The 27,216-nt window shown below is 54.6% G+C and overlaps 2 protein-coding genes across 7 annotated transcripts in view; one reads left to right on the top strand and one right to left on the bottom strand.

The window, feature by feature from the left end:
- CHERP (calcium homeostasis endoplasmic reticulum protein) overlaps window positions 1-10,764 on the top strand; it is an 18,331-nt gene extending 7,567 nt beyond the window's left edge. For both annotated transcript variants that reach the window (XM_059389306.1, XM_059389305.1), the window contains exons 8-17: window positions 1,179-1,434; window positions 2,140-2,315; window positions 4,159-4,594; window positions 5,711-5,949; window positions 6,974-7,107; window positions 7,831-7,917; window positions 8,279-8,422; window positions 8,507-8,623; window positions 9,101-9,195; window positions 9,462-10,764. In XM_059389306.1, the coding sequence (XP_059245289.1) occupies window positions 1,179-1,434; window positions 2,140-2,315; window positions 4,159-4,594; window positions 5,711-5,949; window positions 6,974-7,107; window positions 7,831-7,917; window positions 8,279-8,422; window positions 8,507-8,623; window positions 9,101-9,195; window positions 9,462-9,655 (1,878 nt within the window). In that variant the 3' untranslated portion in view covers window positions 9,656-10,764. The remainder of the gene's footprint in view (window positions 1-1,178; window positions 1,435-2,139; window positions 2,316-4,158; window positions 4,595-5,710; window positions 5,950-6,973; window positions 7,108-7,830; window positions 7,918-8,278; window positions 8,423-8,506; window positions 8,624-9,100; window positions 9,196-9,461) is intronic.
- On the bottom strand, window positions 10,707-27,182 carry C2H19orf44 (chromosome 2 C19orf44 homolog). 5 transcript variants are annotated; one of them, XM_059389307.1, is made up of 10 exons: window positions 26,545-27,180; window positions 25,648-25,838; window positions 22,174-22,936; window positions 19,821-20,139; window positions 16,715-16,788; window positions 15,643-16,021; window positions 14,280-14,375; window positions 12,744-12,910; window positions 11,318-11,371; window positions 10,707-11,219 (listed from the first exon to the last, which is right to left on the bottom strand). In XM_059389307.1, the coding sequence occupies exons 3-10, from the start codon at window positions 22,933-22,935 to the stop codon at window positions 10,944-10,946; spliced, it is 2,127 nt and encodes a 708-aa protein (XP_059245290.1). In that variant the 5' UTR covers window position 22,936; window positions 25,648-25,838; window positions 26,545-27,180; the 3' UTR covers window positions 10,707-10,943. The 5 variants fall into 5 exon arrangements, with proteins under 5 accessions (XP_059245290.1, XP_059245293.1, XP_059245292.1 ...); XM_059389310.1 differs by having other exon boundaries at window positions 25,715-25,838; XM_059389309.1 differs by having other exon boundaries at window positions 26,829-27,180.
- Window positions 27,183-27,216: the final 34 nt, after the last annotated feature.

Below are 27,216 nucleotides of genomic sequence, written 5' to 3'. Positions count from 1 at the left end.
AGCCTCTGGAGAACCCCGTCCCATCCACTGTGACCACTGAGCCCCTCCCAGGTGAGCCCGCCTGACATTTCCTGGTGCCCTTGTGGCCAGCTTGCCCTGTCCACCAGGCACGGCTCCTGGTGGTGTCTTTGGCTTGTCGGCTCTGGTCCTCAGGGCCAGCTTCTGCATGTCGGAAGCATAAGCAAGCCTCGGTGTCGTCTGGGCTGCCATGGTCTGATTATGTAGGCAGCGTTCCCTGTGTGTATGTCTGTCTTCTCGCCGGGGAGGCGTCTGCTCAGAGGATGGGGTGGGGGTTGCACAAGGCGGGCTGGGAGGGCCGCCCAGGTCTCCTTGGCCACCTCTGCTGTGACGCCGGCATCACAGCCCTATCCGCAGCTGCTAGAAGAAAAGGCAGAGCTCACGCCCCCTTTTCTCAGGTGGAAAGCTGTTGTTGTTCTGAAAGGATTTGGTTGAATGTCAGAAGCTGTGTTGGCTGCATCCTCTGATGGTCTTGAGGGCCACCCCGCTGCTGGGCAGCTTTCATACTCAGCCCAAGTGAGGAACGCGGGTGTCATGCTTTTAAAATTTCTCCCGCTTGTTCTGTTAAGTAAAGCAGCAGACTTACTGCACCTTGTCACAGTGACGTGAACTGCTTTGTTTCTCCTGATTTTCTTCTTTCACTGCAGCTCACATTTACTCAGCTGCCCTGGTCCGTTTCCCTGTTATCTCACCAAGTTCTCCCCCGAAATCCTTGGAGGATAGGTCCTGTTGCTCTGTTTTATAGCTGAGGAAGTCGAGGCTCAGCAGGGTTGTGACTTCCTCAAAGCTGGGCAGCGAGTGAGCAGCACAGCCCGTGACAGCGGGCTGGAACGCTCGTCCAGGTCGTGTCTGTAACGGTTGTGTCAGAGGACAGGGTGTGGCTCTTCTTGCCCCTTCCTGGGATCAGTGAATCACGGACTTCGCTGCAGCCAGCATCCTTGTCACCGGTTTGGGGCTAGATTTAGATGATCTGTGCTTGTCGGGACTGCATTTTTCGTTTTACGGGACCATCCCCTCCCTGCCTGCCCACCCGAGGGACTGCCTTGAATTCCTCCGGCTTTCCAGGGCTCGTCCCGAGTGGCTCCGGAAGGGCTGGGACTCGGCAGCAGGCTCCGAGGCATCTGTCGTGAGTGTCGGCCACTCTCCTCTCTCTCTGCCAGGCGACACTTATCAACGAGTATTCCTCAGTGGTCCAGCCGGTGCAGCTCGCCTTCCAGCAGCAGATCCAGACCCTCAAGACGCAGCACGAGGAGTTTGTCAACAGCCTGGCCCAGCAGCAGCAGCAGCAGCAGCAGCAACAGCAACAGCAGATTCAGATGCCGCAAATGGAGGCCGAGGTCAAGGCCACCCCGCCGCCGCCCGCCCCGCCGCCGGCCCCCACGCCCGCCCCTACCATCCCACCAACCACCCAACCTGGTACGGAGCTCCCTGGGGGGGCCGCTCCTAGAAAGCAGCCTTCTCCCCCAGAGAAGGGCTCTGGTTCTAGGATCTGTTTCCAAATGCCAAGCCTGGGGGGTTCACAGGCAGATGCCCCCAAACCTTACCACTCAGGTGATTACTCCCAGGGAACAGGGGAAAAGCTGCCCAAATGAGTTTCTGAGACCAGGCTTTTACACCGGATGGGCAAAGAGAAGGAATTACGGATATCAGGCATCATCCCTTGCAAACAAAGATGCAGAAATACTTCCCATCTGAAATCTAACCAAGTATTAAAAAAATAAAATAATGATGCGGTAATAGGCTTTCCCCCAGGCATGTGTAAGGATGGTTTAGCACTTAGAAGTCTCATCAGACAACAGATGAGGTGGGAAACGATCTTTCAAGTGGTTGAAGAAGAGATTTTTAATAAAATTCAGTGATGAAAATTTTGGAGCAAACTAGGTACAGAATAAGTTAAGGTATTTATCTGAAAGCTCTCAAAGGGGTGTGTCCCCGGTGAGGGCAGCCTCCCCGCCTCTCGCCGCCTTCCTGGAGGCCATCGGTTTCGGGCGGCTTCACGCAGCCAGGATTTCCCGAGAGGTAAAGGCCCAGCCTGAGTTGGTCCCGGGTGTTACTGAACATGGTTTCAGGAGGCGCCCGCTGACCATTGCCACCACCAACCAACTTCTTGTCTGGCTCTAGATGACAGCAAGCCTCCCATCCAAATGCCCGGCTCCTCCGACTATGACGCCTCAGGAGGAGTCCAGGATCCTGCCGCGGCCGGCCCCCGGGGTCCAGGGCCCCACGATCAGATCCCGCCCAACAAACCTCCGTGGTTTGACCAGCCTCATCCTGTCGCTCCTTGGGGCCAACAGCAGGTATTTTCCTAGACTTGTGGTAGGGGTGGGCAGGCGGTCCCCTGTGCGGGTCTGGGGGCTGGGCTGGGCTGGCTTGCTGGGGAAACAGGTTCTGCAGTGGCTGGGTGGGGGGGCAGGGCAGGACAGTCTGGGCCTCACACCCATGCCCATGCCAACATCCGGGCCTCTTAGGAGCAGTGGTCCCTGTGTTCCTGTGAGGGCTGGGCAGTTTCGAATGGTCCATTACAGCAGGGTGAGCGGGGTTCTGTCCCTTCTCTAATTCAGCCAGCATGGCGCCAACATTCTGTCTCCCTGGAAAGAACACTACTCACGTAAGGAAAGGGAAGGTCAGATGTGTAGGACTGGCAGTGTTTTCTGGGGCAGAGGTGCTGGTCACTCCCTCTGGTTCTTTGAGCTCAGAAACTTCTAGGCCAGGGCAGGGGTCATCTTATCCAGTGTAGCATGACTGGAAAACACCAGAAACATCCACTTGCTCTCTGGCCACTGGATCTGATCTCATGGAGCCTTTGGGTGCAGCCCTGGCCTCTCCTGGACATCCACCTTCCCCTTGACAGGACCCAGTGATTGCGGCCCTGCTAGGTGACTCTGTGGTGAGGACGGGAGGGAAACGGCTCTAGACTGATAAGAGGGGCTTGTGGCTTTGAGTTACCTGTTGCACCTGTGCCCCCCCCCCCCCCCGCCCCAGAACCTGAGGTTTAGGAGAATAGATTTAATTTCACAGAAGATTGGGCCTCCCCGTAAAGACAGCTCCCACTTACGAGCGCCCAGTGATAATCACGCATCTTATGGGTACCCTCTGATGGTACACCATTGTGTAGGTGTCTCAGGGTCACTTCTGGGGACTGGTAGGTTGGGCTTAGGACAACAAGGGTCCCCTTGCTGAGGGTCTGCTTTGGGACACAGGTACACTTGGTCTGGCCTGCCCACGTGGGATCTTAACACATTTTGAAATAACATTTTTTAAATATTAGTTTACTGATTGATGTATTGATTTGATTTGATTTTTGGTATGTGGGGCTTGAACTCAATGGCCCCGAGATGATGATCTGAGCCGAGATCAAGAGTCGGATGTCACCGATGGAGCCACCCAGGTGCTCTGAAGTAATAACTGTATTTAGAATGTGGCTTCTAACCTCTTGAAAGACCTGAGGGTGTGGTGTGGCCCAGGTCCACCTCTGCTGGCAGTCAGCAGGGCCAAGCAGCTGTAACCCTAAAGATGGGCCCCCTGGTCATCCAGTCCTCGGTACATCCCACTGTGGCCATGAGTTTGGGGTTAAAATCCCGGTTTCAAGTCTCACAGCCGCTGGGTGAGATCTAGAGCTCATGTTGTCTCCCACTACAGAAAGAGCGACCTTTCCTGAGATGGGGTTTGAGGGCAAGTAGTTACTATGGGAGCTGACCCAAAAGACTACCCAGAGCAGAGGTTAAGTGACACGGAGGGGGCTGTCATCAGGGCAGGTGTCTACCATGGGCCCCCGGGGTGCAGCTCCTCCTTGCGCTCCGCAGGCCGTGGGGGATGCACCCTTGCATGAGCCACCAAGGGGTACAGGAACTGGGACGCGTCTGCCGGCTTCCAGGTCAGGCTGCCAAGCTGGGAGTGTTGGCATCCCTGGCACTTGGGGCCCACCCAGCTCCAATGCAGACATAGGAAACCCTCAGCCGAGGTGTAGGTCTGAGCGTAGGAGCGCGCACAGGCACCCCAACCCCCACTGCACGGCTGAGCAGAGGAGGCCGCACCACCTCAGGGCCGGGTCGCCTCCATGGCTGGAGAGCCACACTGCCGAGGTGTGCCCGGTGTAGGCCAGGCCTCGGGAGGGGCTCACGTCCATTCTTTGCCTTGCAGCCTCCCGAGCAGCCGCCCTACCCGCATCATCAGGGTGGGCCGCCCCACTGTCCCCCCTGGAACAACAGCCACGAGGGCATGTGGGGCGAGCAGCGTGGGGACCCCGGCTGGAATGGCCAGCGTGACGCGCCCTGGAACAGCCAGCCCGACCCCAACTGGAACAGCCAGTTTGAGGGCCCCTGGAACAGCCAGCATGAGCAGCCGCCCTGGGGCGGGGGCCAGCGTGAGCCACCCTTCCGCATGCAGCGGCCGCCGCACTTCCGAGGGCCCTTCCCGCCCCACCAGCAGCATCCGCAGTTCAACCAGCCGCCGCACCCCCACAACTTCAACCGCTTCCCGCCCCGCTTCATGCAGGACGACTTCCCCCCACGGCACCCCTTCGAGCGGCCACCCTACCCTCACCGCTTCGACTATCCCCAGGGGGACTTCCCTGCCGGTGAGTGCGAGGGTGCCCTCCGTGGGGACTGTCCTGTGTCCGGGAAGCGCTTCCCTCTCCTGCTTCTTGTTTCCTGAGGCGGTGCTGGCAGCTGTTTGCGGGAAACCCCCCCGCAGTGGCCCCCCCCCCCCCCCCCCATGGCCAGGAGGGTCCTACTTGACATCAGTTGCAGGACCTGGGAGGTCCCCTGAGTCAGGGTGACAAGCCGGGGGTCATGGGATGGTGTAGAAGTCCCGTCTGGGCCCTCAGGCACATGACACACTGGGCTGGCAATAGAGCTGAAGTCTCATTCTGCTGCCCACACACCTGGGGAGGAGGAAAGGCATGAGCCTTCTGGAAGGACAGTTGCAAGCTCCGCAGCAGGCAGGCAGGCAGGGCAGGGAGTCTAGGGGCCTTCCCTGTTCCCTGTCCCGCTGTTTTAGCAGCTTTTTTCATTGCCTTTCTTGGAAGAATCTATAGAGTTGTTGGGTTTTTTTTCTTTTCAAAAAAAAAATATTTCTACTCTGTCGCCTCTTTTATTTTTGCTTTAAACTCCATTCTCGGCTACAAGTTTAGCCGAGACCAAGGAGCACATGTATTCGCCGGTCCACGCTTCCCGGGGCCATGGTAACAAAGTGCATGTGGCAGGCGCTTCCACCAGCTCCGGGGGCTGGAAGTCAGAGACCACCGGGTCTTCTTCCCGTCATCGTGTCCTCCTCCCTCTGGGCGCATTGGTGTCCTGCCAGTTGTGTCGGATCGGGGTCCACCTGCGGGATCTCCCCTCAAGTGAATCACCTTTTAGAAATGCCCTGTCTCCAAAGACAGTGGTAGTGATCGGCCCATAATGTTGCTCCTTTAAGGTTTTGTGATTGCCCTGGTTTTCCCTTCCACCTTGAGTGGTGGTGGTATGGGTGCAGGCCAGGTCGCCCCCATTCCGGCTCCTCCCCAACTAGCTACACAACCCCGGGCAGCGCGAACAGGAGAGGAGGTGCTGGGCAGCACTGCCCAGCAGTGGGTGGTGGGCCCTCTGTGAACGCCTCCCACGGGCACCTGTCCCCTTGCAGATCATGGCCGCATTGTCCTCACTGCCCTGCTCACAGCTGCCCGGTAGGCCTGAAAGGAGTTTTTGTTTTGCAGAGATGGGACCCCCTCACCACCACCCCGGCCACCGCATGCCTCATCCTGGGATCAACGAGCACCCACCCTGGGGTGGGCCCCAGCACCCTGACTTCGGCCCTCCTCCCCATGGCTTCAATGGGCAGCCCCCCCACATGCGGCGACAGGGCCCTCCCCACATCAACCATGATGACCCTAGCCTGGTCCCCAACGTGCCCTACTTCGATCTGCCTGCAGGGCTGATGGCCCCCCTCGTGAAGGTAACATCACCACGGCGAGCGCCCAGCTTCATAGCACACGCTGGTGCCGGCTTCTGGGCCTCCGTGTAACAATCTCAGACGTGGAGCCCAGTTCCCAGCAGGGGACAGACAGACATTGCTTCTCGGGGTCCCTTCCCGCTCGTTGCTATGCCCAGCAGACATGACTAGTCAGTGGGAACGTGTCCGAGCCAACGCCTCTTCCTCAGGCGAAAACGAGCAAGGCCTGTGTCCCCTCTGCTCGCTCTCCACGCGTCCCTCCCGGTGCTACACGCTTTGCGGCCGTGAGTGGGCCGGGCCGGGCCGGGCACGAGGTGCGGGTCCTCTTGATCCCGGCCCTGGGAAGCTGCCTTGTTCAGGGGCTGACAGTGAAGACCTTTCCTAGAGAAGGGGTGGCCTCCGAGCTGGGCCTGCAGGGAACACAGGGAGGGGCAACGCTGGGGGTGCGCGGGGAGCAAGGCGAGGTTGGGAGCAGCTCTGGAGATGTGCTGGCGGGGCAGGGCGCTTCCCGTGGCTCCTGAGGCCCCATGGGACTAGAAGTTGAGAGGGGCCACACGGGGGTAGCAAGGGGTGCAAGCTGAGCTGGCTTCTGGCGACGGGGTTCCCTGGATTGGGCGGAGGCTGCTGTGACCTGGGAGGCGGCCCCGGGATAGGACTTGGGAGCACAGGGCAGAAGTCTCCAGGTGGCAGCATCTGGGATCCCCGTCATGTCTCAGTAAACCAAGGGGTCTTACTGTCACCTCAGCTTGGAGTGTGTGTGTCACGTCTGGAGAGAGTACTTGGTGTGTGGTGTGTGTCTGGAGAGAGAACTTGGCCCCAAAGCACTCTTCCGCCACCTCGCCTAAGAGTCAGATCATTGATGTGGCTGCGGCCTTGGTGGGATTCCCCAGGAAGGGCAGCAGGAAGAGCTAGTGTCCAGGGTAACCCTGTATCCCCCGACCCTGCTCCCCCAGTCACCACAGCACCCTGGGTGGGCAGGAGGGGGGTTCTGGCAGGGCGTGTCTGAGAATTGTCTTTTCCTCTACAGCTGGAAGACCATGAGTACAAGCCTTTGGACCCAAAAGACATCCGCCTCCCACCCCCCATGCCGCCCAGCGAGAGGCTCTTGGCAGCCGTGGAGGCCTTTTATAGTCCCCCTTCCCATGACAGGCCCAGAAACAGGTATGGCGCTTGGGGACCAGGGATGGGGCTGGGCTGGGCTTGGGGTCCTCTGTCCCCTTCTTCTGGCCTGACTTCTGCCTGGATTGGCTTCGTGAGAAGGACTGCTAATGAGCACGCCTTCTGCCCCAGGTGGTATGAGGCCCAGCTGAGGAGCAGGGCAGGCTGTACAGTGCTAGGCCGGGTTACGGCCCGTCTCGCCCCTGGCTGTGGTAATAAGTGTCACACATATGGTGTCTCTCAACGAAGGGCCTCTCTAGTGGGGACACATTAGAACAAATTGGCCTCTCAGGTGTGGCGTATTTCAGACTGTGTGCTTATGTGCCCCAAGTTTTGTCACGAGAACACCCCACCACCACCACCAGGACACCCTCCAACGGACTCGTCACCAGTCCAGCTAAAACTGTCTCCTGCCCTGTTCTGGGTCACAGGCCTGTCCATCTAGGAGTCAGAGCTCCTTTGACCCCAGCTAGATATAGGCCATAAGAGCCACCTGAGCTATTTCGGGAAACATTGATGTGGAAAAGGCATGCGAGCCAGGCCTGTGCCCAGCCTCTCTGCTTTCCCGTGTGAGGAAGGGCTGCCCGTGGTGCCGGACCCGGCTCAGCGTCCAAGGGAATGAGGGAGGGGAGGAAAGCCTGGTGGGCTTCACTACTGCCGACTTGCACGAGTTCCCTGCGGGAGGGAGGCTGGCAGAGTCACACAGGAACTGCCCGTGTCTTACAGTGAAGGCTGGGAGCAGAACGGCCTCTACGAGTTCTTCCGAGCGAAGATGCGGGCACGGCGGCGGAAGGGCCAGGAAAAGCGCAACAGGTGAGGGCCCGGGTGCCCATGCATGGTCAGCCTGCGTTGCGAGCTAGAGCAGGCCCGAGGCACTGTTAGATACCCCGGCAGACCCGCCATCCAGTCACGCCCCCGGCCATCCTGGCTCCCCTGACGGGCAGACGGAGGGAGGACCGGTCTCTGCTTGGTTCTGGGGTGGGTTTTCCCCACAAGGCCCCAGTGAACACCTAAGACGCCAGCCCCAGAGGGGTTTGCCGTCATGTGTGATCAGCTGTGACCTGGAGTCCTCTGAGGGGAATGGGCAGGTCTGGGTGCAGGGTGCACCCAAAGGTGCAGCCTGGGGTCTTCCAGAAAGTTCGAGGTGCACCACTCACCAGGCCTCTCTCTGCAGTGGCCCCTCCCGGTCTCGGAGCAGATCCAAAAGCCGAGGGCGCTCTTCTTCCCGCTCCAACTCGAGGTCGTCCAAGTCCTCCGGCTCGTACTCCAGGTCCAGATCGCGCTCCTGCTCCCGCTCCTACTCCCGCTCCCGCTCCAGGTAGGCTGGGGGCCGTGCGCGTGGACTGGGGCCCCTCGGTGGCACCCGTGGCCGCGCCCACCGCCCGCTCTGTCCTCCCTGCAGGAGTCGCAGCCGCTCCCGCTCCTCCCGCAGCCGCTCCCGCTCCCGCTCCCGCTCCCGCTCCAAGTCCTACTCCCCAGGAAGGAGACGTCGGTCACGGTCCCGGAGCCCCACCCCGCCGTAAGATTTCTGTCTTAACTGTCCAGCGACCGCTGGTAGCGCTGGACGCCTCTGATGCTTTGCTGTGAATGTTGAAAGCTGTCGCTAGAAGATGTGCCCCCGGTGGCCCGTGCCGAGGCGGCCCCTCAGGGACCGCGAATTCTAGCGCAGTGACAGTGGCACCTCACCTCTCACCTCGCTCGTACCTCCCGTGGTAACGTTGTAAAGCCTGAGGTAGCGGCGGGCTGTCTCTCAGCCGTCGGGGGTTCCGTGCGACCTGCCCTTGCCACTCAGTGTGGGGCAGGGCCCGGGGTAGGAGCTCCCCTAGCCGGCTGGCGAAGATGACGAAGAAGAATGCTAGAGACCCAGGATGTGTGTGTGTGTCCCTCTAACACTGGTGAATGTTCACACGCGCCACACGCTGTAATATTCTAAGAGTTTTCATTCCAATAAATGTATCGACTTTTTTTTAAAAAACGTAACCTGTCTTAATTTTAGTTCCTCGGCTGGTCTGGGTTCTAATTCAGCACCTCCTATACCTGATTCAAGGCTCGGGGAAGAGAACAAAGGACATCAGATGCTGGTGAAAATGGGTAAGGTTCCTGGGAAGGACCACCACCCGCTTTGGGCTTTCGGGGCTGGGGAGCCAGAGACGGTTCCGGCTCGCTCAGAACGAGAGAGGGCGAAGCCGCACGCTTCTCGCTGGGCGTTCTTTCTAACCACAGCAGCCTCACGTGTGTAAAGCACACGGGCGCATGTCATGCAGCTCTGCACAGGAAGTCTTGTTTAAATTCATGGATAAAGGGGCCAGATTTCGACTTCCGTGCATTGTAACCGCCCTCCCCCCTTTCTTCTTAAGGCTGGAGTGGATCTGGTGGCCTCGGCGTGAAAGAGCAAGGGATTCAGGACCCCATCAAGGGGGGGGACGTCCGGGACAAGTGGGACCAGTACAAGGGTGTGGGCGTGGCCCTGGACGACCCCTACGAGAACTACCGCAGGAACAAGAGCTACTCCTTCATCGCCCGCATGAAGGCCAGAGATGAGTGCAAGTAGGCGCTCCGCGGGCAGGAGCCGCGCCTCGGCTACTGCGTTGGGCCGTTGGGAACTTCCTGGCTCCCTGGCAGTGACAGACTGTAGGGACAGCTCGGGGGAGCGACAGAAGAGAAGGAAGACACTAGCTTGCCTAGGGAGAGTACCATGCTCCAGAGCGTGGGCCCCGCCTGCAAACCAGCTCCCTGCAGAAGCCAGAACCCGCCCGGAGATGCCCCGGCCACCCAGCCACGAGCCTCCTTCCCTCACCAGAGAAGCAAGAAACACGAGAGCCTCCAACCCTGGATACGAAGCCCCCTCGCCTGAAGGCACGGCCGTTCCGCACCTCCCCGCAGTCCGCTCTTAGGCCTGGAGGAGCGCGGAGGACCGGCCCCAGGCCGGGCGCCGCTGACACACAGAAAAACAGACCCTTTCTGATTGGCACTTACACAGGGCTTTCATTTTTACTCCAGATGTTTAGTGGTAGGGAAGGGAATGTTGCTCTAAGAGGATCCCAGTGAGAATTTGGAACCTGATTCCTCTTAGGGCGTGCTCATGGCCCGTAGTTCAGTTAACTTTAGTTGTTTGAGTTGAAATTTTTTCCCCAAACATTAGCCACTTACGGTCCCTGCAGAAACGAAGGTTCTAAGGAAGCTGATCTGAGGTATCTTCAGGTCATGGAGTGATGCCCTCAGAGAGCCTGTGTCCTTAGCGTCTCTGCTTGTGTTTGTCACTTAGAGGAACCCAACACCAGCGCTCGCGTGGACGGCCCACCCCGAGCCTGGCTGGGGAAAGCAAGCCCCGCCGTGCCTCGGGCCCGTCCCACCCTGCTGCCGAGGGGGCCTGGCCGGGAGGGTGGTCTGCGGGGACGGGCCGCGCCTGGCGTCTCTGGGCAGCTCGGGCGGTGCCGTCTCTTTGTACAAAACATTTTTCAGCAATTCTTTTCAGTAAGATGCAGAGTCCTCTCCAACTTTTCAACCTGATGTGATAAAATGATTTGATTTTGTTCTAGATTTCCTGTAGCTGTGAATTGTTTAAATGTGTCTGATTCAGGATAAAACGTAAACACGTGCTGTTAACGATTTCTTGTGGATTTTACTGTTTTGCCTTCAAATAAAAACTTTTTTTAAAGACCTTTTTCTCGGCGTGTTCGAGTTAGAAGCGTGCTCTGGCTGAGTCCGGAGGGGGCGTGCCCGGTGGGCCCGTGCTGTCTGAGTTGTGCTGTCTGCTCAGAAGCTGGGCCCTGGCGCGTCCCGCAGGTGTCCTCAGCCTGGATGTCTCGCGTGGGCTCCTCTGGAGCAGACGGGGCTTCTCACCCCTTCCATCTCCTCCACTCACTGGGCAGGCAGACCCTGGCCCGTCTGGCCGCCTTGCGGGGCTCCAGACAGGCGGGCATCTTCCGTCGCCCCAGGAGTAGTGGTGACAGTGCCGCCTGTGGCTCCGTTTCCCCTGGCCGGTGCGTCCTTTCGGGTCTGGCGCCGGGCACCCTGAGGAGGCAGGGGCTGGGAGCGTCAAGCACTCCGGAAAGGCTGGAGCTGGGATTCTGCTTAGGTGAGTCCTCCGTGCCATCTGCCCCCACCACGGTCACCTGGAAAACAACGCGGGTCACAGCCACTGCACTGGACCAGCTCGGCGTGAGCCCACACACCCCGCCTCACCTCTGCGAGCTCACAGCTCCTCCTTCACCTCCTGCAGGGCGTCCTCCATGGACAGCGGGGCGGGCCTGTGCTGCCTGATGTACTGTGGGGCAGAGGACAGAGGTGTCACCACAGCAGCCTCAAGTCTCCTGAGGGCTTGGGTGTTGGGAGATGGTGCCTGTCCCCGTGGCTCCAGGACAGGCCAACCGAAAAAAAGGCAGGATGCCATGTGACCATGCCGTGGAAGTGAGGGACGAGCCCAGAAGGCTCGGGTCTGAAAGAAAGAGTGACCATGGCTGGGGGTGAGGCTGGCAAAGGAGGGGTGCTGCCAGGGGAGCCGTCACGAGCACAGGGGGCCTGGGTGCCCCTCCCAGGATGTGGGCCCAGCGCCGGCAGTGAGAAGCCATGGTGGGCTGCAGGCAGGTGACACAGGCGGACCCCTGGAGCTGTGTCCCATCAACCAATGGGTAGGACCAACCCGAGGAAAAGGACTGCAGGGCTACAAGCGACAGTCTAGAATGGGGCAACCATCGATCAAACAACCCGTTTCCTTGAACAAATAAACTGCAAGGAGACATCAGAGAGATGGGGTGGGGGGGGGGGGAGCAGGGGAAACCTGTGGAGCACAGGTTCTCAAAGTGGGTCCCTCCGTGGGCACGAGAGCCCAGAACCACTGCTCTCTGACCAGAAGACAAATAGACCCCAGACAATCTTGATGTGTCTGCACTTTGGGTTCTGACAGTAACAAAATGTACAACTTGCACGAGATACGTGGAAACCTAACACTGCATATCCAATAAAGGATAAGCTCGTTTGGCTTTGATATAATAATGGTATCCTGACCGTATTTTTCAAAAGTCCTTGTTTTGAGAACTAGGGACTGAAACTGTAGAGAAAAGGACAAAAGTCAGCATGCAAAATAGCTCATAGAGGATGATGCCATTTCTATGTAGACATACACATTATTAAATAGAATGTTATGCCTATTACATGGTAATACATATTTGATAATATAGGATAACACAATACTGTGTAGACTACACATACTATAGTTCATGTTTACATGGGGAAAATCTGAAGAACATCGAGTTGGTAATAATCATCTCGGAAGTTATGGAGGGCTTTTTACAAACTACCTCTCTCTCTAACGCCATCTTCATAAAATGAGAACAAATTTTTTATAACCAGACAAAAATTTGGGGAGAGAATGAGGTGTGACATTCTTGGCACTTCAGCTCCCAGGACTGAGGAGGCCCCTCTGGGCCAGAGCTCGGGAAGGGTCTGCCGAGGGACAGGACCACCCCCTCCACCCCCAAGGAGGCTGCCTTTGCTCCGAGGTCAGAGGCAGGCTCCTTGCGCTGGGAACGTAGGCGGCTGGGTCCACAGCGTCCCCGCAGCCCGCAGCTGAGCGCTGTCCCCTCCGTGTGCCGAGGCCCCTGCCCGCTCTCCCGGGAAGCGCAGCGTGCCATGGTCACCTGTTTGGTTTCCTCCAGGGTGTGGTAGTGGAATGAGTCCCGGTCCAGGGACCGCAGGAGGGACCCATGCAGATGCCGGCTGGCCTCCACGAACTGCTGCGTCAGGCTCAGCTGCTGCTTCAGCATGTCGTTGAGCGCAAACACGGCTGGGCTGTAGGCTGTCAGGGCTGCACCGGCTCCCGGTCACTGGGGCCGCCTCCCCACCGGTGCACCCCGGAGCAGGGGGAGGGGGCCAGCCGCGTGGGACCCACATGCTCTGCAGAGCCCCTGTGCAGCCACATGGGGATGCTTTCTGGAAGGTACTGTCCCCCGAAGTACCCGAGGCCCCACCGTCCCCCGCCCCAGGTGCCCCTACCCTGGAGTGAGAGAGCTGCTTCCTGCGGGTGGCAGGAAGCAAATTTTTTATAACCATCCCGGGCTCCGGGAGATGCGCAGGTGGGAAGTTCAGCGCCCAGGAAGGAACCAGAGTCTTCATGCCCAACCACAGTGGAAGCCTAGTCAGTCAGGACCCCCTGCCCCACGGGAACCTTCTTCATGCCACTGAACTGCACACTTAGAAATAGCTAAGAGAGGACATCTTATGTGGGGTTGGGTTTTTTAAATTTATTTATTTATTTGGTGGAGACAGAGCGAGCATGAGCAGAGAGAAGGCAGAAGGAGACTCGCCCCCGAGCAGGGAGCCCGATGTGGACTCGATCCCAGGACCCTGAGATCATGACCTGAGCCGAAGGCAGAGGCTTAACCCACTGAGCCACCGGGGCGTCCCATGGTATGTGTTCTTAAACACAAAACTAAAATAATAAAAAATACAACTAAAAAACTTTTCATTAAATTCAAAACACATTGAAAAATGGAAGTTATGCGACCGTCCAGAAGGCTCATCAGGAGGCTGTGTAACAACAGGGAACAAGCTCTGGAGTGCTAGCTAAGCGGGAGGGTTTTCTGAGAGGATAGAAACAATCCTGTGGTTACAGCCACTATATTTTAGTATCTTCATCTTTTAAAAAATTGAAAGGGGCAAAAACAGAAGAGGTACTAGACAGATGCTAGTTCATGTCTCTCAAGGGGTCAGTGGCCCTGTGGGGACCTGATGCAGTCTGCGCTCCCATCGGCAGCTGCTAGGGCCTCCCCCACCATAGGCCGGGAGGGCTGCCCGGGCCCCTGCCACTCCCCAGACTCAGCAAGGCTCCATGGCCCGGGGCTGCTACCAGCTGAGTGTCTTCGGGGGGAAAACTACTATGGATTCTGGACACAAAGGCACAGGGACAAACACACAGGAATAGCCCAGCTGGGGTAGAGGTGTCACTCGTGACCCTCCTGTTTTATTGGACATGGGTATCCTTTGGCAAGACAGACCAAAGGTTCTCGGACACTCAGTCTGTCATCTGGGACCCTAGGAACCATGGCAGTTGCCTGAGACTGTGACAATCTCACCAATAGATTCCCTGAACCTGGCACTAATGTGGGGCCCGCCCCACCCACGGTGGCCTGGAAGCTGCACCCTCACCGCTGGGACCCACCTCACCAAACTGTTACCTTCTATCGAGTCCGCGCTGACGACATGACTGGCAATGGGCACAGGGTCCACGTAGGTCCCTCCCAGGGCAGGCCCGATGGCCGCCACGCCGGCCCCTATCCCAGGGACAAAGGGGGAGGGGGTGAGTGGGTAGGACACCTGCCATCAGTGGGTGGCACATGAGACATGAAGCCAATCTTTTCTCCTCTGAACAGGACAGCACCCCTTCTGGCTTTGTTAGCCTCTTCCCCCTTTCAAACTCTGCCCAAGCCGGCCTCCATCCTTCTGCTAGCTTCTCCTGGCACAAGTCAGTTGAGCTGTCCCAAGCGGTCACTACGGTCATGTAGACTGGAAACAGTGGCATCAGGCCCTCCCCTCCCTCGGCCTTCTACGGGCCATCTACAGGGCCACAGGCAGGCTTAGGAATGTGCCCTGCACTTGAAATCCGGTTTATTTAGGCTGTGTTTTCCTTGCCTTTCGATGTTAAGCCTAGCCCAGGAAAATGGTGTCAGCTATGTTTGATGACAAAACAATACAGAAATGCACACATTCGTCCGAGTCAGACAACCAGCTGTGCCGTTGGGCAGCATGAGGCTGTGGAGATGAACATGGTGGTTTCCTGGGCTCCCAGGACCTTGAACGCCTTCTAGCAATCTGACCTGCCACATCTGCCTGACTTTCCTCCCTGAGAAACAAGAGAATGGCCCTGCCCTACCCCGCTGTGCAGCCCAGGCTGATCGATGGCTAAGCAGCCCCAAATCAAAATGAACACCACAGGGGAACCGTACCCTGCCTCACGCAGCCCAGGGATAAACTCTGGCAACCCTGGGGGTGTCCATCAAGATGAGAAAAGAGAGCGGAGGGAGGCTTAAAAGAAAGGGACCTTTCCATTCAGGTGGCCAAGATTAAAGCTGGGGCCAAGAGAAACGTCTAGAAGGTCACACTGGGTGTGAAGAGAAATGTTGGCCCGGGGCTACCGCATTTCAACCCTGATGGTGTGAGTGGCATCGCTGGGCACCACAGGACATGGAGCAGTGCCCCTCGCCTCCATCCATGAGACTATCACTCGGCCACGACAGCCAGAACTGGCTCCAACCTGGCTGAGGTCCCCTGGGAACAGGATCGCCACATTGTGAACCACCGCCTTCGCTGTGGGACCTGAAACCTTTTGGGACATTTTAGAGCTTGGGAGGCAGCGGCCAACCCCCAAGGCAGCTGGCCCTCATCCTCAGAATAGGAAATGTGGCCCTGAGGCACCTCCCAAGCCGGCTAACAACGCCAACCTGATCCCCCAGACCCTGAAGCTCTGCATCGTTGTTTCCAAGGATGCCTGCGGCATGCACCCCTAGAGTCTGCGCCCCCTCATGGGGCGCATCCGCTTACCCTCTGCCCACTGGTAGGTGAAGGCGGGATCGAGGGTCTGCACGGCTGTCTCCTTTACAAGGACTCTCGTAATGTCCCTGACCTGCTTCTTCCGAGACTTCAGTGTTGGCAGGGCAAGGTCTGGCTGCAGACTTGCAGAGAATTCTGTCGAAGTGTCCAGTGTCCTGTCGGGAGACTCCTCAGAACAGGCCCTCGACTCGGATGCTGTTTCAAAATCTTCCGAATAAGCCGAGCTCACTGTGCTCGCTGTGGGCTCCTGAGACTTCGGCCTCGGGCTGGGAGCCGATAGCTCACTCAGGCACTCTGAGACCTCGCTTAGAGTGGGGGCTCCCCCGGCCCGGGGGCTTCGGCTGGATGCCTCATCCCGCTGGCCTTCTTTCTAAAATGAAGAATGACAGAGGTAACTGGCATGTGGCTTTGTCCAAGCAGTGTGCTCAGAATACTGCTGCGTTGGAATGGGTCCCCAGGGGGCCCAGCAGGTGAGGGTCCGCACTGGCCCTTCAGTGGCTTTGGGCAGGCCCAGGACTGGGAGCAGAACCCGTGAGTCACTCTGGCACAGGGCTGCCGCATTTGAGCACTGATGGCGGGAGCCTGTGTCGGTGGCACGTGCACAAACTCTGCCAAAATGTCATCATTCCGTATTATTACAACGTGCGTTCGGGAGTGAGGAGGTTACTAACATGGCAAGAATCATGACGGGGCACTGGGACGAGTATAGGTCAGCGTGGCGTCGTTACGGAGCGGTTTAAGGGGGACCTGCTTTGATCACCTGCTACGTTAAGCAGCCTTGTCCCGTTACCACCCAAATCAGGATCTTTCACAGGGGTGTTCCTGACGTTCCAAACTCAAACACTGTCTGCAGCGGGGCCATCCTGTGCAGTGCAGGACCCTGAGCAGTGTCCCTGGCCGCCGCCCCCAGATGCAAGCAGCGCCCTCTACCCCAGTCATGACTAAAAATGTCTCCAGACGTGCTAAGAGTCCCCTGGGGTTTAAGAACCATGGGCCTCAATGAAGCACCACCATTACAAACCTTTCCACATCACCGACGATGAAAAGTGATGGCTGTACTTACTCTCTGTTCCAGGTCTGAGTTCTCGCTGACAGCTGGAGCCAGATCTTCAAGGGATAAAAGATTGATTCGAAAATCTGGAATCAAAAATGCAACAGGGCAACATTGACTCATCTGTTTCCTTCTGAGGTAGTGCGGAGTGCTAGGATAGAAATGCAGGAAGCCGGCACAGGGATCCACACGCCTCTTCCCAAAGTCCTAAATATTTTCCACTTTGTACCCTCGACTGTATCACAGTTACTCAGTGTAAACAAATGGATGTGGTTGTGGTCTAATAAAACTTTATTTATAAAAACAGACACAGGGCCAGATGACTGGATGACGGCAATGCAGTGAAGGACACATGGTGTCAAACGTGCTCAAGATATGGGGGGTGGGGTGGGGGCTACCTCAGGCAGATACAAGACTAGAAGGTCAAAGTGTCCAAGTTCCCATTTAGAGCCAGTTAAGGGCACAGGAGCCTAAAGTGAACCAGCACTGGGCACGCCAAATGGCCTGTCACCAGCTCCTGAACTTATGGGTGCTGGAGACTTGGCAGTAGAGAATCCTATGTGGAATTCTGGTATTCCAGATACCTCTGGACCCAACAAATGAGCCCGCACCTCCAGGCGGAAGGGCAGCGAACATCACCCAACACTGGCAGGAGCTCTACGATGTGGTTCAGTTCAGGCCCTGAAGCCCGGGAAGCGGGCGGGTGTGGTGAGAGAGGGGGAACGTGTGTGGCAGTGGCACAGGGCTGGAGGCGAGGGGACGAGGCCCACACTGCCTGCCCCCCAACACTGACGGTCCAAAGCCCCAGAATGAATCCCCCTCATCACCGCAATCCTGGGGGCTCACCCGTCCCCCAAGCTGACTCCGCCACTCGCTACAGTTCACACGGAGGGCAGGTGCAAAGACAACTCCAGAAGAGCATCTGCGCAGGAAGGTGCCCCGGCTGGCCTGAGCAAAGGCACTGGGGTGATTTTGGACTTGGGCACTCTAGAACAGTGCTGGCACAGGCTGAGGAACAACATCCTCATCATGTCGGGCAACGCTTACACGCACATGTTGCTGTGGAGGACCAGCCCGTGCTTCGCATGCACAGTCTCAAAAGCATGGTTCTGTCCCCACCTTGCAGATGAGGAAACTGAGGCACAGAGAGCCCAAGACTGCACAGCCAGTAAGAGGTGAGGCCAGGACGTCCATGCCAGCTATGTCAGACCCTAAACTCAGAATGTATTCACCGCTCCGAGCTTGCCTCCTTCTCTGAGGCTACATCTGGATGACGGAGGGCAGGGACCGGCCACCAGGAGAGCGCCCTGCAGGCCGGCATGAGGGCATAGAGGCAGTGGGACTGGCCGTACATGGGGCTGGGGGGCAAGGACACTTACTTACCAGCCCCTCGGGCCCAAGGATCAAAACCACGGTTAGCGAGGTGTCACACATTATCCTGTAGATTGCAGCCACAGACAGAGGATGTCCCAAGGGGCTTCTCACACCCCTAAGAAGGGCACCTGTGTTGGCAATACCCCCCTACCCCCGTCTCGGCAGAGCTGCTGCGGCCCCACTGCGGCATTCACACCCACATTAATCTGTGATGGGGTTCAGGACACACCACCCCGAGACTCAGCCACCCTGGCATCCTGAGTATTTCAGGCTGAAGGAACTTGACCCATGGCAGGTGCTTCGAGAATTCTCTGTCCTTCTGCCCTGAAGCAGCTCATGAGACCCTCCCGTGAGAAGTACCCTCCCTCCCCCTGCAGGAAAGGAGCCTCCTCTTTCCAAGATGGGGGGATGCCAAGAGGAACCCCAGCAGGCCTCTAAGTTTGCCCGTTTCCTACCCCTAGCTCATTGCCTTTTGTCCGATCACGCTTTTCCACAGCTTCCCACTCCTCCTCGAGCCTAGCATAAAGTTTTCACACACAGCTGTTTCTCCGGGAGTCCGTTTCCTTGTGAAGGCTTCTATGTCACATAAAACTTAACACTGGATATTTACTTAACATCTATATGCTTTTCTCCTCTGAATCTGTCTTTTGTGGCAGGGCCCCGGCTGAGACCATGGAAAAGCCATTTTTCCTCCCTTACTGCTGAGTCATGAGTTCCGGGTCCCCCAGCACGCAGGGGGCAAGGCGCTCGTGGGCCTGTTGGCCATCAAGCTCCCGCCACACAACACTTGGCACAACCCAGTGCCCACTGGGCCCTCAAGACACAGTTTAACTTGGATCTCACAATGACACGCCCCAGACGGAAGATGTAAGTGTTGGCTACACATCTTTTTCCTTTCTTCTTTTTTTTTTTTTAAAGATTTTATTTATTTATTTGACAGACAGAGATAACAAGTAGGCAGAGGCAGGCAGAGAGAGAGGGGGAAGCAGGCTCCCCACTGAGCAGAGAGCCTGATGCAGGACTCGATCCCAGGACCCTGAGATCATGACCAGAGCCAAAGACAGAGGCTTCAACCCACTGAGCCACCCAGGCGCCCCTCCTTTCTTTTTAAAATACATGTAATATTAAGATAAAAATAATGTTGGCGCACATGGGTGGCACAGTTGGTTAAGCATCTGACTCTTGGTTTCAGCTCAGATCATGACCCCAGAGTTGTGGGATTAAGCCCTGTATGGAGCTCTGAGCTCAGTGGGGAGTCAGCCTGGGATTCGCGCTCTCTCTCTCTCTGCCCTCCCCCTGCTCATGCTCTCTCCCTCTTTCAAATAAATAAAATCTTTTTTGAAAAAAGATAAAAACAATGTTGAATAACATTGAAATAACAGAAATTTCTAATTTGACTGGTTAGAGATTTCCTTTTCCGACTTTAAAAAAGAAAGGAGGTAAGCTTCTCTTTTGCCGGAAGGAGCACTGAGTCGCCCTCCTGCTGTACCGCCTTCTGTGCTTCTAGGACTTTGTCCTAGGCTCATTGCTCTCACTGGTCAGGGTCACTGAAGACATTGGAGATGGAACAAAAATCTGACTTGGCCCCTCCACCAAGAAAGGAGGTCAGGGAGCAGAGGCTGTAGCGTGAGCCACGTACTCCCCGTGGCAATGCCCAGTGACCCCACCTCCCCTGCCAGGGACCCTCCAGATGGACTCGCCCTTCCCACCCAGGGTGACGGCTGGGCACAGGGCCGTGGGTTACCGTTCAGGCTGTCATCGGCAGCTTCTGAGAATGACTCTTCACAAGACCCAGCCTCACTACTTCCGGGGGAGGAGGACAGCTTCTCCTGCCGCACCACGGAGGCTGCCTTTGGAGAGGGGCCAGTAATGGGAAGCGATGCCGTGCGGGTGGCTGTGTCCCCCGAAGCGTGAGTCTGTGAGGAGCGAGCTCTAGAACGCGTGCTGCAGAGGGTCCCGTCTGCAGACTGTGAGCCTGGCAGACGTGATGTCCGAAATGACTTTGGGCTGGAAAGTTCCTCACTGGGTGGCGAAAGGATTCTTGGCGGAGTTGGGATCGGATCCTACTTTGGCAGAAATAAGTGAAATTACTTACCGAACAGGTAACAATGAACAATGTGGCTGGAGTGGGGCATGAGGCCAAGGATCAGTGATCAAATAGTTCTCATTCCGTGCCCCCTTTCTCTCCCTCATTTCTAGAGGTCAAGCTACAACCTCTAAACAAGGTAATACTGGGACCAGAAATATTCCACAAATAATCAGAAATATCACGGCTTTCGAACAAATTTTGTTAGTTACACCTTTTCTAAATTAAGGCCCCTGAAGGGCACCTGGGTGGCTCAAGCAGTTAAGCATCTGTCTTGGGACCAGGTCATGACCTCAGGGTCCCACTTCGGGCTCTGTGTGCAGCTCAGAGTCTGCTTACGGATGGTCTCCCTCTTCTTCTGCCCCTCCCCCAACTTGTGCTCTCTTCCTCCCTCTCTCTCAAATGAATAAATATTTTTTTAAAATAAGTAAATAAAATTAGTTCATGAATAAGGCCCCTGAGTATATGATCTATGGTAGCCTGGACCTTCAACAGAATCAAAATGTATATACAGATATTTTTCCCCCTTAAAATGCAGTTTTCCCATCATTTCACACCCACGAATATGGCTCTAGTCGCCAGTGTTAGCTCTGATCACAAGGGCTGGTGACGCTGTGGAGAAAGTGGGATCCCCGTGCACCGGTGGCGGGAAGGCAAATAGCGCAGCTGCTGTGGAAGACAGCTTGGCCCTGCTTCAGTACGTTACACACAGAACGACCGGAGGGCCCAGTATCTGCACTCACAAGGAAAGCCCCAGAAAATGGAAGACAGGGACTCAAACAGGTATGTGTACCCCAGGTTCATAACAGCACTACTGACAAACAGCGAGAAGGTGGAAAAGACCCAACCGCCCAACATGGACGGCGGATAGGTAAGCCGTAGTATATTCATGCAGTGAAGTCTTACTCGGCTGTGAAAAGGCATGAAGGTCTGCCATGTGCTACAGTGTGGAGGAACCTCGAAAACATTACACGGAGCAGAAGTGGCCAGTCACAGAAGGCCACATACTGGACGAATCCACGTCTACGAAAAGGCCCCACCAGGCAAATCCATAGAGACTGAAAGCCGGCTAGAAGTTGCCAGGGGCTGGGGGAGGCGAAGATGAGAAGTGATTATTTAACGGGTACAGGGTTTGGGCTGCTGAAGATGTTCTGGAACCAGACAGAGGCGGTGGTTGTACAACATCCGGACGGACTAAATGGCGCTGACTTGTTCATCTCGCAAATGTTACTTTTAGGTGATGTGAATTTCATCTCAACTCAAAAAAATCCAAGTGCAGCGAAGCCACGTCTCCTGTGTGGGGCCGCTGATGTGGGGCCACTGGCGAGCAGTCACACGCAGTGCTGAACCGAGGTGCGCACACTTCCTCCAGATACGGTAAACTGCCTAAACTGCCTCAAACCCCGTCACCCGCAGAGCAGGCCCCACAACAGGGAGCCAGAATTGCCTGGAGCCCAACAGTTCCTTGTCAAACTCCTTCCTTGGCAGACGCACCACGATACAAAGAGCAGACGCAAGGCTTCATTAAGAATAAGGACACGTGGGGCACCTGAGGGTCAGTTAAGTTTCTAACTCTTGATTTTCACTCAGGTCATGATCTCGGTGTCCTGAGATCAAACCCCACATCAAGCTCCACAGGGGGCATGGAGCCTGCTAAAGATTCTCTCTCTCTACCCCTCTGTCCCTACCCCTGCTTGTGCCCTCTCTAAAATAAATAAAATCTTAAAAAGGAGGAGGAGGGGGAGGGGGAGAGGGAGAAGAAGAAGAAGAAGATAGTAGTAGTAGTAGTAGTAGTAGTAGTAGTAGCGGTAGTAGTAGCAGCATCCGACTCCTGGTTTCAGCGCAGGTCATGATCTGAGGGTCGTGGATCGAGCCCTGTCTCCGGCTCCACACTCAGCAGGGAGTCTGGTTAAAGTTTCTCTCTCCCTTTGCCCCATTCCCCCCAAATAAATAAATCAATCTTAAAATAATAATAATAATAATAATAATAATAAGTACATGCAAACCTTACCAAGAATAGTTTTGTCTGTTCTTTTTCACTGACTCTGGGGCCTCTGAAAAGTTGACTCGTGTATGTTTCTTTTTCTCTAGAAGATTCCATCAAGCTTCCAAGCAACTCTTTCATTTCCTCCTCATCGCTGTCTGGAGAAGCTAGTTTTCTAGCAGGTTTTTTCTCTTTGGGTGTTTGAAAATTCCTCTCTTTTCCAAAATGTGCTTCAGGGAAAGTATTTTCAACAGGTGGTTCCCTCCTCTTTAGAAACCTACTGACCTTCCCATTCTGCGCGCCGCTCTCAGCCACAGGAATTTCATGGGCTTGTTTCTGGGAGGTTTTTTCCAGGCTGTGTGAAGAAAGTTTGACTGTACTCCTGGGAAGGACTGTGTCTGTGCTCTTTGGAAGACTCTCCTCAGAGGTCTTCAGGTCAGATTCCATGTCTGACAAAACCATCTGCGCCTTCCTGTTCATAATCTTGGTTTCTATCTGAGCCAGTTTTGTGAGCACGGCGCTGGCCCTGAGCTTCGAGGCAGTGGTCAGGGGTCTCCCTGAGGAGAGCTTGTGCCCACCATCCACAACAGCCTTCTCTTTCAGGAGTGAGTGTTTTACACCCATGGTTTGGTTTCCTTTTAGAAATCTGCTATGAGCAGGTCCTGTCTTGGTAAGACTTCTGATTTTCAAGTTTCTGATTTCTTCCATTTTTGAATCTTCTAAGGAAGTATCACTAAAATCACCAAAAATATTGCGCGCGGGATGGCTGGCTCTTCTTATGGAAGCCATTCTAGGGAGTAAAGAAAGAAAATAGAGAGTAAGTTCAGGGGCGCCTGGGTGGTTCAGTCAGTTAAGCATCTGCCTTCAGCTCAGGTCACAATCCTGGGGTCCTGGGATCAAGCCCCGCCATCGGGCTCTCTGATCAGTAAGACTGCTTCTCCCTCTCCCTCTGCCTGTCGCTCCTGCTTGCTATGTTCCCTCTCTCTGTCAAATAAATAAATACATAAATCTTAAAAAAAAAAAAAAAAAAAAAAAAGGATGGAGCGCCTGGGTGGCTCAGTGGGTTGGGCCTCTGCCTTCAGCTCAGGTTGTGATCTCAGGTCCTGGAATCGTGCACCACATTGGGCTCTCTGCTTGGTGGAGGGCCTGCCTCCCCCTCTCTCTCTGCGCCTCTCTGCCTACTTGTGTCAAATAAATAAATAAATTCTTTAAAAAAAAAAAAAAGAATAGCTGACATTCCTATCGTGATTTCATATCTTTCAATGTCTCCCATTTGAGAGCTCAGACCCCTCCTCGCAGTCGGCTAGAGCCTTCCCTTCAAGCCCCAGGATGACAATGAAAACATCAACACCCAGCAGCACCACGTGAATTACCGTTCTATGCCAGGTCTTCAATGAGACATGTTAAATGTTAAAGAGAAGAGCCAGTGCTTCTCAGGCTCCAGTGGTGTCCCCAGCACTCTGCTCAACGCTGTATTATCTCATTTAATCCTCATGTAACCCTAAGTCAGTTACTGTCATCCCCTTTTACAGAAGAGACCAAGAAAAGCCCCTAAAGGGTAGGTCACCAGTCAAGGTCACCAGTTGAGGTCACCTGGCTGGTGGAGCAGCAGAGCCGAATTCAAAGCTCAGGTCTGGTACCAAAGGCCCCCTTCTTCCCCACCACGCTTCACAGCCTGGCCAGTTACACCACCACTTGCTTCCCATATCAGGGCTCCTCCTTTACCCAACTGTCCCCAGCTTTCTCACAAAGAATGGCTCGAATACAATCTGTATATTTAAGGAGCCCCCCAGAATATCATACTTTTAAGTGTGAAAACCACTGCCCTGGAAGGATGCAGAGGCTACGGACAGATACACCACCACCCACCAAAAGTCGGCTGCATGCTATGTGTACCTGCTAGTGTACGTTCTTTGGGGGAGAGAGGCCAGTGCTTTCACCTTATTCTCAGAGTTCCCATGTGTCCCTAAGAGAATAAAAATGACGTACTCCAAGATTTCCAAAGGTTTTCAAAAAGTTTAAAATCTTGCAAAGTGGGAAAATACAAAACAAGTGGGTGTGTGTTTGCTGCAGCCCCTTTAGTAAAGAACACAGCAACAGCAAGGAGAGTGGGAAATGCAGAGACCCCATGCCCTGGCGATTCCACGTCTGGAAATTTACCTACAATTACTCTCGGAAACATACACACAGATGCATGTTCAAGGAATGTCACAGCAGTATTGTTTGTACTCGTCAAAAACCTGAACCCATCCATAGAGAACTGGTGCGATCCAGAAGAGTGCATGCAGATAAGGGTACACAATACAGCTGTTAAAAGGAATAAGGGAGATCTGCCTGCATAATAAGGTCGCCAGCATGATATTATGTGAGGCAGAAAAGACAAGATGGGCAACCATTGGTTGTTCCCATACTGTCTGAATGTCTTAGCAAGACCATGCATTATTACTATTTTTTTTAATTCACTGTGAGACCTAAAAAAGCCTTTTTTCCCCTCCCTGTCCACTTGGAAAACGAGCTTACTGGGATTTCCAGATTAAATACAGGACACCTGGTGATTTGAATTGATGATAAACAGTAAATAATTTCTAGAATATAAGTATGACCCCAATTATTATTATTATTTTTTTAAGCTAGGCTCCACTCGTAGTGCGGAGCCCAACATGGGCCTAAACTCACAACTCTGAGACCAAGACCTGAGCAGAGATCGAGAGTTGATGCTTAACTGACCAAGCCACCCAGGCATCCGATGCAAATATCTTTACACTAAAAAGTAGTATGTTCCAACATTTTCGGACTAAAAATTTGTTGGTTACCTGAAATTCAAATTCAACTGGTGTCCCATATTTTTGTTAAATCTGGCAACCTTATGTCCTCTGCGCCTTTCAAACCTGAACTCAATTATTTTGTGCAAGGAAAAGTATTTAACCCAGACCTAGGATTCCATGTAAGTGTGAATTATTTTTCTTTTTATTCTCTGTTTCTCTGCCTGGTGAGCTTGCCTACTTGTCCCCATCTTAATCACCTGGGTACTAAGGCCTGAGCTGGGTACCAGCAGTACTAACTAACCTAGCACCAGCCTGACTACAGAGATCAGTGAATATAAAACCACACCCAAGGGGCGCCTGGGTGGCTCAGTGGGTTAAGTCGCTGCCTTCGGCTCAGGTCGTGATCTCAGAGTCCTGGGATCGAGTCCCGCATTGGGCTCTCTGCTCAGCAGAGAGCCTGCTTCCCTCTCTCTCTCTGCCTGCCTCTCCATCTACTTGTGATTTCTCTCTGTCAAATAAATAAATAAAATCTTTAAAAAAAAAAAATAATAAAACCACACCCAAGAGAAACAGTGGAGAATTCCTAGCCTGTGTGACACTGGGCAAGTTACTTAACCACTTTGTGCTTCAGCTTGCTCATCTGTAGAAAGGTGGTAATAACTATGACCTTCATAGGATTCCTATGTTTATTGTAGGGCATGGAATAAATAGATTTAGATAGTAATATTTAGAATACCTGCTTTTAACGGGCTTTTAGCTGGAAGGACGTGGTAAAGAGGAAGCAGAGGCACATCGACAGCTACCTTTATTAATATTTTTGTAACTGAAGCTCAAGGAGAAGATTTGGCCCCGGCCATTCTGCGGGTCAGAGGGAAAGCCCGACCACCACACCAGGTTTTTCGGCATCTCGCTCTTCTGAAAGTTTCCCTAGGTTTAAAAATAAGTCAATAATGGTTAAAGAGGCAAATTTTGTGTTATATCCATTTCATCACAGGCTGATGTATTTTTAAAACACACAATTAAAAATAAACCAATAGGCAAAAAATATGGACAGACACTGCCCTGAACAAAAAAAAAAAAAAAGAAAGAAAGAAAGAAAGAAAGAAATTAAGAAAAAGAAAAAAAGAAAAAGAGGTGAATGGCCAGCAAACACATGTAAAGACCTTCAGCGCCACTAGCCATTAGGCAAATGCAAATCGATACCACCAGATCCCACTTCACAGCCACTAGAATGCCTACAATCAAAACTACAGATAACAAGACTGGGGGAGGATGTGAAAAAACTGGAACGCTCATACACTGTCATGGGGGATTGTAAAATGGTACAGGGGCCAATTCAGAAAACAGTATGACAGCTCCCACCTAGTCCAAGAGGACTGAAATGTATGCAAACGTTCATAAGAGTAGACAAGAAGTGGAAACAACACAAAAGTCCATTAACTAATGAATGCATGAGAAGTGAGGTCCATCCATAAACGAAATACTATCCCGCAAGAAGAAAAGAACAAATACAGACACACACAACAACGTGCTTGCATCTCGGACACATCATGCAAAGGGAAAGTAACCAGATGCAAAACAAACAACAAACAAACAAACAAAAACCAAAACCAAACAAAAAAACCCCACACACCGTATAATCCCATTCATAAGGATCATCCAGAAAAGACAAATCTGCACAGTCGCGAAGAACCACAGTGGTTGCCTGGGGCTGGGAGTGGGAGTGAGGAGGGTCTGCAAAGGGCCAGGAGGGATATCCTTGGGGCGACGGGAAAGTCCTAAAGCTGGATCGTGGTGATGGCCGCACCACTCAGTAAACTTATAAATCAAAGTAACTGAGTTGTACACCGAAGAGGGGTGAATTGTATGGTACGCAAACGAATCTTCAGTCAAATTGTTAAAAATAAGTAAACCTACCCCTGAAAACACGGGCCCCGTCAGGCCATCGGGCTCTTCCCTACCGCCGGGAGCTACCCACTCCCGACCACGCTCCTCTAAGTGGGCCCGACAGGGAAACAGGGTGAGGCGCCGGGCCGCCCTCCCGCCGCCCTCCCAGCCCAGCCTCAGAACGCTCCCCTTTCCCCGCAACTCCTGTCCGGAGTCCAGCCGCCAAGCCCGGCGGGAGCCCAGTCAACCCTGCCAACCTCCTCCCACGATGTCCATCCGCAGAGGCCGCCACCGGGCTTCGGCCCCACACTGCGGCCAGATGGGACCGTTGCCCCCGGCAACAGCGCTAGGTTAGGAAAGAGACTACACATCCCGGCGCGCGCCGCGTTCCGAGGACCAATGGGGCCCCAGGTCACAA

Source organism: Mustela nigripes, chromosome 2 (genome assembly GCF_022355385.1).
Source record: "Mustela nigripes isolate SB6536 chromosome 2, MUSNIG.SB6536, whole genome shotgun sequence".
NCBI classification, from domain to species: domain Eukaryota; kingdom Metazoa; phylum Chordata; class Mammalia; order Carnivora; family Mustelidae; genus Mustela; species Mustela nigripes.
This window is presented reverse-complemented; position numbering and strand designations above follow the sequence as displayed.